Source organism: Delphinus delphis, chromosome 1, assembly GCF_949987515.2.
Source record: "Delphinus delphis chromosome 1, mDelDel1.2, whole genome shotgun sequence".
In the NCBI taxonomy this organism is placed as follows: domain Eukaryota; kingdom Metazoa; phylum Chordata; class Mammalia; order Artiodactyla; family Delphinidae; genus Delphinus; species Delphinus delphis.
This window is the reverse complement of record NC_082683.1, coordinates 167,247,127-167,266,185: the sequence shown is the minus strand read 5'-3', so window position 1 is coordinate 167,266,185 and position 19,059 is coordinate 167,247,127. Positions and strand designations below refer to the sequence as shown.

At 35.7% G+C, this 19,059-nt stretch overlaps 1 protein-coding gene across 1 annotated transcript in view; it reads left to right on the top strand.

Moving 5' to 3' along the window:
• The first annotated feature begins 387 nt into the window (after positions 1-387).
• Positions 388-19,059, top strand: part of LYPLAL1 (lysophospholipase like 1) — a 35,646-nt gene continuing 16,974 nt past the window's right edge. Inside the window, exons 1-2 of the mRNA XM_059998284.1 lie at positions 388-511; positions 4,963-5,062. Coding sequence (XP_059854267.1) covers positions 418-511; positions 4,963-5,062 — 194 coding nt within the window. The 5' untranslated portion in view covers positions 388-417. The remainder of the gene's footprint in view (positions 512-4,962; positions 5,063-19,059) is intronic.

Genomic DNA, 19,059 nt, shown 5'->3' with positions numbered 1-19,059 from the left:
TACACGAAGAGTTATTATTACACGGCTGTCTTATCCTGTATATAATATGCTACAAACATCCTGTGTAAGTCTCACAGGAGAAGGTAAAATATGGTTATTATATGTTAAATTTTAAACATCCTAACACCAATATTTCTCCAAATCAAAAGCAATCCAGAGTTTTCGAACTGCAGTTGAAAATCCTACAGCAAAGAAGTATATCCGTGCCTTACCGAAGGGGTCACCTGTGTGATACGAGTCTTGGCAAAACCAAAGCCTCAGTACAGCCTAAACTGCCTCAGACTTGACCCGGAGGCGGGACTGCGCAGCCCGAGTGCGCATGCGCGTCTCGAGGCGCGCTCCCTGCCGGCCTACGTGCGCGGGCCCGCGGAACAGCGTAAGGGCGGGGCTTGTGAATCTCTAGTCGTGGCGGCAGTCATGGCGGCTGCGTCGGGTTCAGTTCGCCTACAGCGCTGCGTGGTGTCGCCGGCTGGGAGGCACAGCGCCTCTCTGATCTTCCTGCATGGCTCAGGTGGACTACAGTTTTCCGTCCCGGTTACTGCAGCATGGGAAACGTCCCCCCCCACTCGGTTCCCCCAGTGTTGCCCTAGTGGGGGAAGCGCTGGCCCCAGTAGGGCGCGGTGGACTCGGAGAGTGTGACTCTCCCCTCGGTAGCCCCGCGGCTGTGGACACACGGGTCTGGTAACCTGTCCCCGGCCGTCCTTACCCCCCACCCCACCCTTGTCTTCCTTTTGCCTGTCTTGCAGTCACTGGCCCGCTGTTCTGGCCTTTGTGTCCCGTCATTCGGCCGGAGGCCCTCTGTTTACATTCTCACCATTGCCACACATTCCCCCGCCCCATGTCTCTCCCCCAAAGTTAAACAGAGCAAGTTAGAAAGGTAAGTCTTTTGCTAGAGACAAATAACATTATCTAGTACTTTTCAGAGTCAGCTACTAGCGATTGGAATTTTCAACCGCAGTGGATTATTTATCTCCTTTCTGTGAGGGACCATGCCAGGGCTGGAGTGCCTTTCCCCCTTCACTCTTTCCTGCTCCCCCTTCCTTCTCCTTTCCCACCCCCCCTTGTCTTTCAGACCCCAAGATAAAGCACAGAGTCAACTCTGAGTCCCAGGGGTGGTATTCTCCTTCCACCGCCTGCCTTTAGTGATGTGTTTAATTCTGTATAGCGTTTCTTACATTTACCTGTAGTTACTTCTGTCTTCCCCACTTCACTTCTTCCTCAAGAGTAAGGACGCTTGTTTGAATCTTTGCATCCCTAGTGCGGCCCAGGGTAAGTTCTTGGGAAGTGTTTTTTAAAGCAATGAAATGTAGCCTGTGTCCTCAGGGGGCCTACCTAAATTTAAAAACAATTCATTTAGTTTGACTCAGCAGTGGAGATCACAAGAGATCACAAGATGGTGCGTGATTTACTGCCAAGTGAATTGTAAGGAAAAAAACTTTGGATAGGCATTGTTAAGGCTTTTGGAAAATGAAGAGCTTGTTAGGTTTGCCAGAGGAAGTGGTCTTTAAACTGGGACTTATGTAGGCTTAAAGAGGACAGTCATTGGATAGTGGAGAGGATTGTAAAGGTACAGGGTGGAGACCTGGAAATGGGCAGTTGTAGGAAATATTCTCATTTTAAAAATGAGTCTGGGTAGATTGAATAGTTTGTCCATGGTCACTTGGCTATTACTGTGAGTGGTGGTGGAATTGGGATTTGAACCCAGATCTCTGACTCCAGAATCAGTGCTCTGGAGAGGTAAGTTGAAAAAACTCTGAATTAGGGTGTATCATTTTGGAAATAGGGAAGAAAAAGACCAAAGATGTTTGAAGGGCAAGACTTGACTAATGAAATATACTTAGAAGATGAGGGGTCTAAGATGACAGCAATGCTTATAACTCGGAGACTAATACTAATATTATTTGGGGCTCCAAGGGTGTTTATAAGCACCCAGAAATTCCCCAATACCATAGTCCTTTTAATAAGTAAATAATTTCATAAAAAGTCTGAGACTTCTTTTTTCCCTGGACAGCTTTGCTTAAAGTTACTATCCTCACTCTTTTCAATGTCAAATTACTGACATTTTAAATTTGTAACCATATGTCTCTGAAAGCCAAAGTTGTACGTATATATTTTTTCCCTCTGTGCTTTGAACGAAGAGTTTATCCAAAGAATCCTGCCAGTTATGCAAGTATAATGCAGTTCCTGTGTATTTTGAGCTCCAACTTATTGGGAATATGATTTTACATTAGACAATAATATATGTGGTTATGTTATAGGATATGTTTGGCTTCTGGTTAATACAAATGTGGGCAAACCGATTTTAACAGTTTTACCATACTCTTGGAATAAGGTGCTGGCTTTTTAAAGAGCAGACTTTATGAATGGATGGATGCATGTTGTTTTGTAGCATTTAGTTTTGCTTTTCAAGGTTGAAAAAGTGTTTAGAGGCAGATTTTGTTTTTTTAAAAAATCTTGAAAACTTGAGGTTCTCTTCCAGGCTGTGGCAGCCATAGAACTTCATATAGGAATAGAAGTTATATCTAGCCAACTTAATTTGAGTGTTTCCAACTACTAAAATACCAAAAAAGTACTTTCTTCTTTCAGGATGATGAAAACAAATGATAGCTTAATTAGCTTTGCTCAGCTTCTCAGATTAGATAAATTCACTATTATACGCTCCATTAGGACACTGAGGTTCTTCTTCCAGTGGCATTCACCGTATTTGTAATTACCTAATTTAATGTCTGTATTCCACACTGAGCTCTAAGGTTCACACAGGCCCAAATCATGCATGACTTGCTTTCTCCCCGTAGAGTAAGTCTCAGCAAATTGACTGAGTTGGCTCTTACTAAATTCGCCAGTAACCTCTGTGTTGCTAAATGTAATGGACATTTTTCAGTCATCATTTTATTTGAACTGTCAGCAGCATTCACCTTTCTTCTTGAAACACTCTCCTGGTTCTTTGTATCTTTATATGTATTTTGCACACTCATTCTCCTCTCCCTGGCCATTAATGTTGGGCTTCCTCAAAATTCGGTCCTAGGTTCTCTTTTCTTCTCCCTCTCCATTTTTCTCCTCAGGCTAAATTCCATACAAGCCCACAGATTCTATTTTTATCTCCGTTCATGTGACACAAATATGTGTCTCCATTTTAGATCTCCTTTGAGCTCTAGACCTGGTTATCCAACTGCCTAATAGTCATACATGCATTAATCTATTCATTCAAGAAATATCTATTACATGGCCACTGTGCAAAGCACTTTTCTACGCTCTCAGCTCTTAAGAACCTGGATTTTGTCCTCCACCTGGTTGTAGTTTGCTCAACCCTTCGTGTAGGACCTAGAATGCATTACAAAGGGGTACCTCACACTCAGTGTGTATAGACCTGCTGCCTCCTGTGTTTCCTGTCTTGGTGTATATAGCTCTGGCCAAAAACCTTGCCATCACCCTAGAAACCCTTCATAATTGACCCCTCATAACTAATCTGTTGCCAGTTTCTTTTAATTTTATCTCCTAAATATCTCTAGTATCTATTTCTGTATATCCCACTGCTATCACTGTAGTCTAAGCATCTGTCTTCTGAACAGTAGCCTCTTAACTATCCTTCCACATCTATCTTTGTCCTCCTTCAGGTCTGTCTTCACATAGCTTCCAGAGTAATCCTTAGAAGCATGCCCCCTTTCTGCCCCCAAAAAACCTTCATGGCTTCTCCATGCTCTCAGGCTTTGTCGGGATGTTGGGATCCATCCTGCATTCACTGCTTTTCCTCTCATTTTCGGCTTTTCATTTCTTCAATGCCATACTGCTTCCTGTACAGCATTTCAGCATTTGCCATATCCTGTCTGAGATGCTTTTCCCTGTGCACTTCAGTTTTTACCATCCTGTAGATCGCAGTTCAGACCATTCAACGACTATCTACTGGATGCCTAGTTTGTGTCAGCACTGTCCTAGGCATCAGATGAACAAGTAACTCACTGGCTGAAACACAAAATGAACCTTGCCTTGTGGAGTTTATATTCTAGTGAAGTTATCCCTGAATCCTTAACTGGGTCAATTCTGAATCTAATAAACCCTTGAGGTACGAAGTGTCTTACCTTTGCAGTGGTTACATTTGTCTTTCACATTTATTTATATGATTATTTGACTAATGTCTGTTTCTCACAATAAACTATACACTCCATGAGTATAGGAATTCTTTCTCCCCATCACCTTCCCATCACTGCCTCTCTAGCAGTAAGCACAGTGTCTGACACATTAGTAGGTATTCAATAGATACTTTTTTAATTGCTGCCTTAATGAATTGATTGATTAAAAACTAGAGTTGTTAACTTGAAAATTTTCTCTTTAGGACCACATAAAGTAAACCTATAATTCCTTCCATTTTTTTATGGAAATACACATATATTAATTCTTGCATGAGGCTTGGTTGTTTTTCAGCCATGGGATGTACAGTCATTATTTTAGATTAAACATTGCCAAAATTAAATTCTCATTTCTTCAGGTAAAAAATAAAAGTATGCTGAATACCCCTTTTGAAGAAATTTGGTTTTTTAACCAAGAAAATTGTTTTAGGTTGTTACAGTTACAAAATTTTATAAGCACTTTAGGAATTTACTATTTTTAAGAGTAAAAAAAATAAAGTGTTTAAAATCAGATATGGAAAGGATTTCTTTTTTAGAAAAATCAATTGATTTATTTGTTCCTATTGTATCCTTTAAACAAATGAGGAAACTTAAAACTCAAAGTTAAACAGGTCTTTAAAGTGAAGTCAGGAGTAAAATAATCAAAATTATTTCTAACTATTGATGGCTGATCAGTTATTTCCCGTTAATAAATCGGATTCTATACAGTTATTTTTATTTATGAAGATTTTTTTATTCTGTGTTCCAGCCTCTGTGTGACATGAAAGTTATAGACTGCTTTTAAATACACTGTATTGTCAAACTGTTTTAACTTAACCTAGATTTTGTGATTCATCAGGTGATTCTGGACAAGGATTGAGAACATGGATCGAGCAAGTTTTAAATCAAGCTTTCACATTCCAACATGTAAAAGTTATTTATCCAACAGCTCCTTCCAGGTATGCAGTAATTTAATTCATTACTCAGTATAATTCTGTGGCATAAAATATATATAAATGTACCAGCTAGATGGTTTTACAGCTTAATTCTGTATTTAAAATATTTTAAATTGGGGTTCTTTTTTCCAGAACTTTTTTTTTGTTTTAGCAATTACTCTGTTAGACCAAGTTTTGCTAGGTAATTTATTCTTTGAAAAGCATTCCCTGAAGCTCTTAACTTAAACTTTGTCCCAGGCATGGTTTACAGGACTCTGCTTTCTGTGGCCCTGCAGATTGCTCATCTTTCAAACTCTTTTCCCCTTCATTCACCCCCTAAAGAAACTAATAACTCAAACAAGGATAATCTTTCTAATAATTCAGTTAAACCAGAGTTCATAATCTCTGGAAAAAGGCTTTTGTGGCATTCTTTCTACACATAGAAGGTTTTAGAAATAATTTTAAGCTTTTTGAATCAGTAAACCAGAATAGGAACATGGAATCAACTACTTAATCCATATTTATACAACCTGTAGACGTGTTTAACAAAATGCACAATCATGGTATAGATTTGAAGTCAAACTGCTTTTTTATGATTATTAAATTAACATCCACATGGTCTTTTAAACTGGGATTTACAAGTTTTTTTTGTGTGTGTAAGTGAAATATTGTGCTGAACTATGCAGCCCAATCTGACTTCCAATAATCTGTTCTTGATTTGGTCTTATTAGCACACTGTGTGCTTATGCAAATGCTTTGATTTATTTTTCTGAAACTTAGTATTAAGGAGAAGTATTGATAGAAGCAGAACTTCAAGGACCTTTTCATATCTACTGTTAAAAATTTACTTACCTGAGTTGATAGAATTGAAAAAGGTAGAACAATAAAATGGTAATTTTGTTGTAAGATTTAAGATTCAAAGAAAAGTTATTATTTTAATATAATTTTGGAGCAGTTTAGTATTTTGGTAGTGAAGATAAAAGACCTAATGGCCAGTGGGTTATTTTTGTGCTGTAAATTGAAGGTCTTTGAAAATGTCCAAAGCACTTATTATTTACTATTGGCTTTTAGGGTGAGTGAAGTTAAGAGGGAGGAAGACAGTGGTATTTCCCATGGGAATGGGAAAGATAAGTTCAGTTTTGGCTAAATATAAATGTAATTGGCTGATAAAATTGAATGGAAGATCATTGGAAGCATGATTCTAGGAATTACTATTTTTCGCTTATGAATATCATGTCATCACCAATTATGATATGAATTCTAGACCAGTGTACCTTATACTTAGGCCACAGATGTTTCTGAGAGTCCAGAAATCTCCATGTGCTCTAAAGCATTATTTGTAGGTGCTGTTGTGATTTAATAAAATATAAAAGCATTGAAATTTTTTATTGAATTCATAGTAACTTTTTATTATATGTTTTCATAGTCAATAGCTATTTGGACAGATCAACAGACATTTTAGACCATACTATCAATGGAATATACTATAAGCTACATATATACATTTTAAATTTTTGGCACCAAATTAAAAAAAGGAAGAAGAAACAGCTAAAATTAATTTTAATAGCTTATTTTATTTAACCCTTATATCCAAAATATTATCATTTCAACATGTAATCAATATGAAATTATTAAAATGATATTTTACATTCTTTTGTTCATTTTCGTGTCGTAGACCATTTTAGTTTTTATCCTCAGTTTATCACTATGCATACCTATTTATCTTATTTCTTATTTTCCTTCAGGAAAGATTCCTAGAAAGTGCTCAGAGGTCTTAAAGTCAATTTCTTTTTGTTTAGGGGATTAGCTTTTCCAAATTATTTTCCAAAAATGGAACAATTTGCATTATTTAACTTAGCCTGTTATTAATGTAATGTGGTTAGGTTAAAAAAATAGTAGATTGGGAATTCCCTGGCTTTCCAGTGGTTAGGAATCAGTGGTGTCACTGCCAGGGCTCCAGGTTCGATCCCTGGTTGGGGAACTAAGATCCCACAAGCCACATGGCACGGCCAAAAAAAAAAAACAAAAGTAGATAGGTAGTTAGATAAATAGGTATAGATGTGTGATTTTTTTTTCTTGTACACTCAAAAATTTTTAAATATTTTTTCTTGGTCACAAAATTAATTGTTGCCTTTACAGTGATACCTACTTTATAATTTAACAGCCTCTCAAAGAAGACTGAAAAGAAAAGTATAGAGTTGTGTCAAAATAAGAACAGACTACTAATTTGTTGATCAATTTTAAGCTTAGTTAACGGGTATGTGCTTTGGAAATACATTTGAAGTCACTTTTATGTTATAGTTAGACATTTTTAATGCCATTTATATTTCAATATATCATAAATTAATAAGAGTGAAGCATATGTAATACATATCTAAGTGACAAATATAGTAATAAATCAAAAATAAATCCACTTGTTATTCCTTGTAATTAGTTTGAATGAAAAATCTGGTATGTACTATACAACGTGGAATCTTTGAGAAACCAGTACTTCAGTTAAAGAGAAGAAGTGAAGACTTTTAGAAATAGGTCATCTAATTCTTAATTAAAATAAAATTATAAGGACTATTAATGAAGAATTTGTCAGTTCTGTGTCTTAATTTTCACGTCGGAAATTAACAGATTTGACTAGATCTCTAAAATCACTTACAATGATTAACTTTTTGGATTTGGGGACCCTTCAGATTTTATCTAGTAAAGATAGAGTAAGAACCAGTAGTGTGGGACTTCCCTGGTTGCGTACTGGTTAAGAGTCCACCTGCCAATGCAGGGGACACAGGTTCAAGCCCTGGTCCAGGAAGATCCCACATCCCGCAGAGCAACTAAGCCTGTGCACTACAACCACTGAGCCTGCGCTCTAGAGCCTGTGAGCCACAACTGCTGAGCCCACATGCCATAACTACTGAAACCCACGTACCTGGAGCCCATGCTCCGCAGTGAAGCCACTGCAATGAGAAGCCCATGCACTGCAACGAAGAGTAGCTCCCGCTCGCCGCAACTAGAGAAAGCTTGTGTGCAGCAACAAAGACCCAATGCAGCCAACAATAGAAATAAAAAATTTTTAAACTTCTAAATAAATAAATAAAATAAAAAGCAAACTGGGTTTATGTGAAGTTCAAAACCAAGCTAAACAAAAATCATTTAAAAAAAAAGAACCAGTAGTGTAATACTCATCGTCTTTTTTGCTGTACTTGTTAGGCCAGTAGGTCAGGGAAATACCCAAGATGATAATATTATTCAGTAGGAGATTGAAGATACATGGAAGTATTGTGGTACAGTATTTAAGAATGCAGTTTTTGGATTAGGCAGACCTGTGATTGAATCCTGATTTCTCTACTTAATGCTATAAGATTTTGAGCAAAGGTATATTGCCTCCCTAATGGTGTCCCAGTTTCTTGAGCACTGAAGTAGAGATAATTGTATCTACCTCAGAGTTGTGAGAATTGGACGTATAATGCACATAAATTCTTCAGCATGAAGTCTGACATAAAATAAGCACTCAATAAATGTTAGTTACTTAGAGTAGTCTATGATATCCTTGTGGGCAAGATATAGAAATATCCAAAGAATTACCGATAATCCTTGAGGAAATTTTCCAGATCTGTGTTTCTGGGTTGTATTCTTAAGCCTTATTTGGGTTTGAAACTTTATTTTAATTTAGGTGAGGAGACAGTGCTCAAATTTCCAGATGATATCCTCAAAAGAAATGCCCAGTCATGTTGTTTGCCCATGTTTTTATTTGGTTGTCTATCCTTTACTTACTGATTTGTTAAAGCTCTGTATATTTTTAGATACAGCTTGTTGTTGTTGTTAGATGTATGCGTTCAAATATCTTGTCCCTGTCTGGTTTGCATTGTCACTCTCTTAATGAAATCCTGTGACCAGAAGTCCTAATACGTTTCTTTAAAAGTAAAATTTACAGTGAAATGCAAACATCTTAAGCATACAGGTCAATCAGTTTTTATGAATATATGCACTTGTTTACTTCAAATATAGAGAATGTTCCCACCACCCCAGAAAGTGTTTTGTGCCTCCTTCCAATCAATTCCTACCACACATAGATTACCATTGTTCTGATTTCTATCACTGTAGTGTAGTTTCGCCTGTTCTTGAATTTCAACTAAATGGGATAATTTAACCTTCTGTGTCTGGCTTCTTTCACTCAACATAGTGTTTATGTGCTTATCAGTAGTTCATTTAAAAATTTTTGAGTAGATATTATATGTGAATGTACCACACATTTATTTATCCATTCTACTGTTGATAGACATTTGGATTATTTCCAGTTTTTGAAAACAATGTATGTCACTGCTATAAGTACTTTTGTGTTTTTGTGAACATATTTTAATGGATTCTTACCTGAACTCTGTTCTGTTTCATTGGTCTATTTTTTGAATTTTATGCCAATATAAAACCGTTCTGATTAATATAACTTTATAGGGAACTTTGAAATCAAATTGTATAAGTTCTCTTTAACACTTTTTCATCCTAGGTTCTTTGCATTTGTATGTAAATTTTAGAATCCACTTACCAATTTTACAAAACACCTGTTTGGATTTTGATTAGAATTGCATGTAATCCATAGCAGGTTTATTTACAGAAAAGTGATGTCTTCCAGTCCATGCACATGGTGTGTCACCGTTTATTTAGATCTCTATTCATTTCTCTCTGCAGTGGTTTAGAGTTTTCAGTATAGAGGTCTTTTGCCAAATTGATTCACAAATATTTTATGTTTTTTTGTTATTGTAAATGGAATTTTTTTTAATTTAAATCTCTAATTTGATTGTTACAAGTACATAGAAACATTTTGTATTTGTATCTTGTTCTTTTATCTTGCTATCTTCCTAAATTCACTTATGTCTAGTAGTTATTTAGTAGATTCCTTATGATTTTTATATAAACAATCATATCATCTATGAATAAAGGCAGTGTTACTTTCTCCTTCCCAGTCTTCCTTTTATTTTATTTTATTGTCTTGCCTTATTGTGCTTGTTTGAACTTCTGATAAAGTGTTTAATAGAATCAGGGAATGCCTTCCTGTGTAATCTTAGAGGGGAAGTGTCCAGTATTTCACCATTAAGTATGATGTTAGTCAATAGGTTTTTTCTTTGCACCTTTTATTAAGGAAATTTATTTCTTTGCCTAATTAGCTGAGAGTTTTCTTTATGAACTAGTTAGATGCTTTTTCTATATTGTTTTGAGATAATCTTGATTTTTATCTTTCATTTTGTCAGCATGGTGAGTTACACTGGTGGACTTTCAAATGTTAAACCAACTATTCATTCCTATTATAAACCCTGCGTGGTCATAATGTATTATCCTTTTTATATATAGCTGAATTTGATTTGCTGTTATTTTGTTGAGAAATTTTGTGTCTGTGTTCATGAGGGATATTGATCTGTAATTTTCTTTAATGTCTTTATAAAGTTTTGTTATCTAGGTCATACAGTCTCTTAAAATGTGTTAGGAAATGTTACCTTCTCTGTTTTCTGAGTTTGTGCTATTTTTTCCTTCAATGTTTGATAAAATTCACTAGTGGAATTATCTGGACCTGAAGTTTTCTTCTGTGAAGATTTTGATAATTTCTTTCATATAATGAGAATATTAAGATTTTCTGTTTCTTTTTCTGTCAGTTTTGATCATTTGTGTTTCTCATGGAATTTTTATCTAATTTACAAAATTTATTGGCATAAAGTTGTTTGTGATATTTCCTTTTAATGCCTTTAGGATGTGTGTTGATATCTTTTATTCCATTGCTGATATTAATAATTTGTATATTTTTCTCTTTTTTCTTGCTTTATCTTGCCAAGGGGTTATTAATTTTATTAATCTTTTCATCGAACCAGCTTTGGCTTTGTTAATTTGCTCTCTTATTTGTTTTCTATGTCATTTATATTTGCTCTTACATTTATTAGTTCCTCCTATTTATTACATTAAAGCTCTAAATTTCTCACTAATTACTGCCTTAGCTAATTCCCACTAGTTTTCTCTTTTGTATTTTTAGTATTATTTATATTGAAATATTTTCTAATCTCTCTTATGTTCCCATTATTATTCCTGTGTAACAAACCACCCCAAACAACTTTTATTATGGTGAAACATCTATGGGTTAGAAATTCAGAAAGGGCATGGCACTAATGTCTTGATTCTGTTCTATGATAATTGGGGCCTCTGCTGGGAAAACTTGAAGGCTGGGGATGACTGGGCAACTGCTAGGGACTGGAATCATCTGAAGGTTCACTCATATCTGGCACTTAATACTAGATATTAGCTGGGACCTTCCTTTGGTCTTGTTACTGTGACACCTGCATGAGTTCTCATTATCTGGTGTCTTGGGCTTCCTGGCAGAGTGGAGGCTGAGTTCCCAGAACAAATGCCCTAAGGAGAACCAGAAAGGAGCTGTATTGCCTTTTAAGACATAGTCTTAGAAGTTACATAGTGCTCTTTCCTCAAGAAGAGCATGTGGGATGAAAGATATTGTTTTGGCCAGATATGGAAAACAGAGTTCTGCAAGCTTCTTTAACCCGTAAGTTATTTAGAAATATGTTGTTAATTTCCAAATATGTGGGGCTATTCTCAATCTCTTATTGCTGTTGACTTCTGATTTCATTCTACTGCTGCCAATATTCTGTACAGTTTCAGTCTTCTGATACTCTTTGGCACTTGTATTATGGTCTTGCATAAGGTCTTCTTGGTGACTGTTATTCTGTGCCTTTGTGTATAGGGTTCAATAATGTCAGTGGCTTAAGGTGGCTATAGTATTAGTCAAATGTTATAGTTTCTTAGTAATTCTAAGTCATTCTATTAGTAACGAATGGGTATTAACATCTCCAACTATGATTGTAGGTTGGTTATTTCTCCCTTTAGTCCTGTCAGTTTTCTCTTCATGGTTTTTAAGCTGTATTATGTACATTCCCAGGTAGGATTATTGTCTTCCTCATTAATAGCTACTTGTATATTTTAATGTTCGTTTTTATCTCTGGTAATTCCTCAAAGTGTACTTTGTTTAATAATAATATAGTATATATCAGCTTTTATCTTTACTGTTTATATAGCGTATATTTTTCATCTTTTTACTTTTAACACCTATATCATTATATTTAAGGTAGGTTTCTTATAGATAACATATATTTGGGCTTTGTTTTTTCTTTAACGAATCTGTCAGTTTCTATCTTTTAAGTGATTTGTTTAGACCATTTGCATTTACTGTAACTATTGATATGTTTAAATTTATTGCTTTTTGTTACTCTTTTTTCCTTTTCCATCTTTTTTGGATTTAAGAAAATTAATACTCTATTTTCATTTATTCCTTTTTTTCCTGATTGTTCTAGGGATTATAAGATACATATCACACCTTTCACCTGTTTACTTTTTACCACTTTACACAAGATGTTGAAGCCTTACAACCATATAGTTTCCTTTATCCTCCCCACCTTTATGTTTGTTGTATATGTTTTATCAATGTACATTGAAAACTCTGTCAAACAAAGTTATAATTTTTGCTTTCAAACATCATACATGTTTTAAAGAACTTAAGAAGAGAACAATAGTCTATTATGGTTACCCAGGTGTGGCCTGTTACAACATATCAGTATGTTTTGATTAAATTGTGAATTGCCACTTTGACTATAAGGTATTCCTTTTCTCAACCCTATTTAATAGATGTTTTTAATCAGCTGAGTGAGGGGCATATTAAAATCAGCATTTAGTTGCTGTGTTGATTTAAATGGAAAATATTGCTTCATTGTTTTATTATGTTAATTTAGACTATATTTAATTGAAGTGCTCAATAAAGGTTTTTATTTTGTGACATACTTTAGCTGTATTTGTAATTAGAGGTTTTCTTGGTTTGGGTTTACTAGTAGAATTTCCATTTAAAAAATAACAGTAATTTTTAACAGGCCATCAGTAATTTATATGATGATATAGTTTCTCGGTGTTTTGAAAAATTCTAAAAGTAATAAGATTCAGTCAGTAGTGCCTCTACTTTTAGATCCACTGTTTTTCCACATGAAGTGCATGTTTATATTTTTCACTAAACATATATTCTGAAACAGGGTTAGGCACTCTTGATTTAGGTTTAGTAATGGGTTCATCTTTACTCCATCACTTAGGATTCATACCTGAAGCATGATATTACGAGATCTCTCTCCTGAGAACGGTGGATCTGTACTATAAGTACACTCCACTGGCAAGGAACCCTCATTAAAAAATGCTATTTTGAAGAAATAGTATACTTCTTTGGTAAGTATTTTAAATGGTACATTTAAATATCTATTAGTATGTAAAAGCTTATTTTCTTAGAAACATGTTCTTTTTAAAAAAAACCAACAAAAGAAAATTTTGACCTTTTTCTGGAAATCACAGAATGGATATTACAAGAATTAAAGTCAAAAGATATTCAGAGCAAAATAAAATAATTTTAGGTATTCTGCTGACAAAAATGATTCCCAAATCACAAATGATTATTGGCATTCATCGTTCAACAAATACTTGTTCTTGGCACTGGGGGTATCACTGTGGAAAAGAGCATTACAAGGAGAGGGAATGTCAGGTGCTAAGTCCCTGGATCAGTAGTGAGGTGGTCCTGAAGAAAAATGAGGGAAATGTGACTGGAACCTAGTGAATGTTGGGGGAAGAGCAGTGAAATGAGCACAGAGAGGAAGCCTGGAACCCGATGATGTTATCTGAAAGGTTATGAATGACCTTTCGATTTTATGACTTATAGGGAACAAAATCTGGTGTCAAGCTGAAATGTCAACTCTTTATTTTTTTAGACCTTGGACATTCATTCCCGCTTAATATTTTACCAGTGTATAATGGTTTGATTGATTGATTGATTGATTGAGGAGCCACACGGATGTTCTTTGCCAAACATATTTATTTATGGTGGTAATGTCTGAGCCGTTTTATACCAGCTAATAAAGTGGTTTATTTGAGGAAGAAGGTGAATGAGTGTAATATATGTGCCAGTTTGTTTACCTGCTTTAAAAGACAATCTTACTTTCATGCTTTATTGAAAGGTTTTTCTAACATCTTAGGAGAATTATACATTGTTGATGGTTTTATTAACAAAAAAAGTTCAAAATTATTCTTTGTCTCATCACATTTTTCCTATTATCTCCTTTGAACAGAATTAATTTTCTTAGAGAACTGAGAGAACAAAAGGCTACTATATTAGTAAAACTTATATTCTATGGAGCATCTATCTCTAATTAAGTAAGGTACTGTCAAAGACAAAAAGTTAAGTGAATGTCATTTTTTTTCTATTAATGGCTGAGTTCCCAGAATGATTCATATTTTAGCCTATGATATCATCCTTATTTAAGTGCTTCGACAGGCAAATAAACCCTTAGAGAAACAGAAGAAAATGAAAAGGGAAGTAGAAACAAGTCAAAAAAGTACCAGTCTAATTCAGGCTTTAGTATGAGTGTTGTATATTGTTTTCATTCAGAAGATCACTGTGATTTAAGTGACAATTTCAATAGTTTGAGAATTCTTTTTCTCTAACAGTGACATAAATGCTATATGGAAAGCACCTGCTTTCATTTTCAGAGTACTTTAAGAAAGTTAATCCTGAGAAGGGATTCTGGGAGGTGGGAGGGTAGAATGCTTTCTGTCTTCTCTCCCTTTCTGATTCCAATTTATCTACCTCTCTTGAGCCAAGCAGCTTCTGAAGTCAGAAGGCCTACAGGAATGAGGGAGAATTTAGGCTCTGTGGGGGTCCCCATAGAGAGCTGGCGCAGGATTTTATCTTTGCTGCACCCAGTGTACCCACTTAGAGCCTGGGGAACGAGGCAGGAGAAGCCTTAGGTAAGGCCCAGAATGTGGCTGATCCTGGGAAGAGCACAGTCTGCAGAAATCTTCCCACCTCCCAGATTCATGTCATAAAATGTTAATTCCCACAAGACTTTTTTTTTTTTTTTTTTTTTTTTTTTGGTTGCGTTCGGTCTTCGTTGCTGTGCACAGGCTTTCTCTAATTGTGGCGAGCGGGGGCTACTCTTCATTGCAGTGGCTTCTCTTGTTGCAGAGCACGGGCTCTGGGTGTGCGGGCTTCAGTAGTTGTGGCTCGTGGCCTCTAGGGTGCAGGCTCAGTAGTTGTAGCACACGGGCTTAGTTGCTCCACGGCATGTGGGATCTTCCCGGACCAGGGATCGAACCCATGTCCCCTGCATTGGCAGGCAGATTCTTAACCACTGCGCCACCAGGGAAGTCCTGAAATCCCACAAGGACTTTTAAGGGGAATTATTTAAGAATTTACTAAATATTTGATTAATTTCTTAGAGAGAGAAAGAAGATTAGATATCTGAGAATAGGCAGGACAAGTCTGGAAGACATGTGGTAATGATGGTAGGGAGAGGTGGCCCACCTGACTCCACCTCAGAACATATTCTAAAACCACTGTAAATACAGTCGACATGATCCTAACACAGGAGTAGATAAACAGATCAGTGGAACAAAATAGAGCCTTTCCCAACCAGAATTTTCCACCTGAATCACAGAACACACAAAATGACTTGTCATTTTCTTGATTTTTGCCTAGGATGGAACAGAACTAGTACCAATCTAGATGCTTTGGAGAGAAGCCCATTCATTATAGACAGTAAATGTTATTAGGTATTAGGGTTTAATTCTCTTATTTACCTAGGTTGACACAGACTAGATAATTCAGAACTATAATATGGCAAAGGTAGAATTTCACCTTTATGAGAAAAGTTTTTGGTTTTTTGTAGTAGTGCAGGCACAACTGGCTATCCATTTGGGAGAAAATGAATTTGAACCCTTAGGTCACTTCATGTATGAAGTAAATTCCAGAAAAATTCAAAACTTAAATGTAAGAATGAAAACAAAAATCTTAGAAGGGGGCTTCCCTGGTGGCGCAGTGGTTGAGAGTCCGCCTGCCGATGCAGGGGACACGGGTTTGTGCCCCAGTCCCGGAAGATCCCACATGCCACGGAGTGGCTGGTCCCGTGAGCCATGGCCGCTGAGCCTGTGCGTCCGGAGCCTGTGCTCCGCAACGGGAGAGGCCACAACAGTGAGATGCCCGCGTACCACTAAAAAAAAAAAACCTTAGAAGAAAATCTTGGATTCTATATGTAAAAATGTATGGACTGAGAATACCTTAAATAAATCAGAAGACCCAGAAATTTAGTTTAATACAAAAAAAAATGGACAGATTATATCAATTGTAAAAGTCTTTTATTTGGCTTTTTAAAAAAAGATAGATACTTTAAATACATTACGTCAATATACAGAAATTGATTTGAAAAAAATACTTGAAATACAAATGAAAAATATTTATGGCAATAATACACAGATGCGGTTCTAAACTAATAAAAAAAATCAAAACCCCAATAGAATAAAATAGCCAACGTTATGAATAAGTAATTCCTTTATGTGGAGTTCTGGAAAGGCAGCACTAATCTATAGTGATAGAAATCAGTCAGCGGTTTCCTGGGAAGTGAATGGAACTTGCTTGTAAGTGGGCATGATGGAATTTTCTGAAGTAAAGTAAATGTTCTGTATCATAATGGAAATACATTGTCAAAGGTCTTTGAACTTTGTATTTAAAATGTGTGCATTTATATATGTAAACTATACCTCAGTAAAGTTGATTTTAAAACCATAGTTGATACCCTTCAATGGTAATATTTTAAAGTATGTTGGTACCTGTTGTAATTAGGGTAGGGCTGTTGGGCAAAAGGATGTTCTCAGACCTTTCTTGTAGAAAGGTGAATTTTTATAGCCTTTGTGGAAGCAACTTTGAAACATCTATTAAGGTAAAAATCATACCTCTCCATCCAGTGGTCCTATTTCACAGACTCTGTTCCATAGGAATAAAAGTCCCAGTATGTAAAAACATGTACGTGAATATGTTTGATGCAGAATTGTTCTTAGTGGCTAAAACCTGGGTACCAAATAAATGCCCATTAGTAGGTGAAGGGCAGATTAAATTGTGGAACATCTTTATTATATTATATAGCTATTTAAAAGGATAGGTAAGAGCTATATCAGATGAAAGGATTTCCATGAGGTATTGTTAAAGGAGAAAAGTATGACACACATAAGAAAACCAAATAGGCTTACTTCATTTTTGAAAAGCAAATGCTCTAAAAACTATAATGTAAAGAAACATGTTTTAATGTATGTGCAAAGAAAAACATTCCAGATCATTAACATAGTTTACCTAATGTGAAGGGCAGGATGTACAATGGGGTGGGAGAGGAGAGGAGGAATGGAGAGTTGAGCAAAAAAATAAAAAGGACTTAATTGGAAGACATCAAAACAATACACACACAGACAAAATAGCCTGTATTTGCAAGATTTCATGCATGTGCATAAACTAGGAGAAAATGTTAGGGTTTTGTGTACTGACTTACAGAGATATTTGTAATATACATTCAAATATTAGAAAGTATGTTACCAAGTAAAGTTTATAACACGATTATATTTTAGTAAATACGAGGTTCTCTGAAGATGAGTTCTTGTTAAATCTGAGTCAGAGCAACTGCCTTGTTTCCAGATTTCTTTCACTTTCTCTGAGAAAGTTTCCAAAATATTTCTCTTGACTTTTAGGCTCCTTAAGTGGATATCTGTTTATTTTAGAGTGTTAAGACCAATACAGAACAACAGTTGTGTAGTTCTCCTATTCCCTTCAGCACCACCCTTTGGTCCTAACAGTTGGATGTTTTTGATGGTCAGATCTGCACAGACTGCAGAGTCCTTTTGCTACAGTGGTTGAGAGAATGAGAATTGAATAGTTCTACCTCCTTGGGTTCGCCAGGATTCCACTTGGTTTTTCACTAAAGAAAATGCAAAGAAGCACATTCAGATCTCAGCTGGTGTCTTCCAGCCCTCCATTTTTTTGTTCTGGCTGTACATTTTATAAAATGCTTTTATTTCACTGACTCTGGAGGGTGAGTATATGTAGCTAAATTTGAGATGGGGCAAAGTAGTAGAGGTGTTGGTCTAGGAGAAACCCTGCATCTGTGGTCATCACTGGTTTAGATTTCTTTCAAATTATAGTGTATACTTTTGTCACTGTTTGTGTTTTCTGTGGTCTTCTTACTTATAACATAGAACTTTTTCACGGTCACATGAGGAGAAAGCAAGATTTGCTAAGTGAAAAGCTGTATCATTTATTAAACTTTCCTATTCCTCATCTTTGGAAAACTATTGTTCTCCATGTGTGTCTTATATATCCCCATAAACGTCTGTGTGTTTGCTACAGGAAGCTCTAAGAGTGTTTTCATTCCCTTCATTTACCTTTACCAACGTAAGACTTGATACAGGACCCCTTGACCCCATTATAATTGATTAAAACAGAATATTTGGAATACCTTGGGTTACACACAAACGTGTGCATACATACACATGTATACTTAAGATAACAGAGCATCCAGAGCAAGATTCACTAATACTGTAACCACCCCATCTCATACTTAAATGTAAAGCGTCTTATAATATCAGTCTTGTTCAACAAGACACCCAGTTCAGGGCATCTTATCACATAAAATGTTTTTAAGTCCAACAAGGCACCCAATTTGAGATCCAAATGATGCAAACAGTGTGGAATATCTGTATGATAAGCACTTCCAAAGATTATTTGTATCCCATTAAACTCATTTCAAGGTTCCTGAGAAGATTTAAAAATAAAATAGCTCCAACTCTTGATTAACAAAACAAAACAAAAATACTGAAGACTCCTATTCTAAGGATAATCTACCTGGGTGTGATCAAGAAACCTTTAAATTACTAACGTAGCCTTCATACTTATGTGCTATAAACTAACCACCTTTTGAAAAGCATTTTGGTAAATCATATTTTCTACTCTTGAGGCATTGACTTTTTGCATGGCCAGACATTATTTATTTAGCTGTAAATAGTTAAATAATCATTTAAATTGAGTGGAAAAAATAACATGCACACGCAATAAATAATTACTCTTTTTTCATGGGGATTTTCTGGAGAATTTATGAAACTTAAAAGATGGAGAGAAACTAAGATGATGAACTGGCATT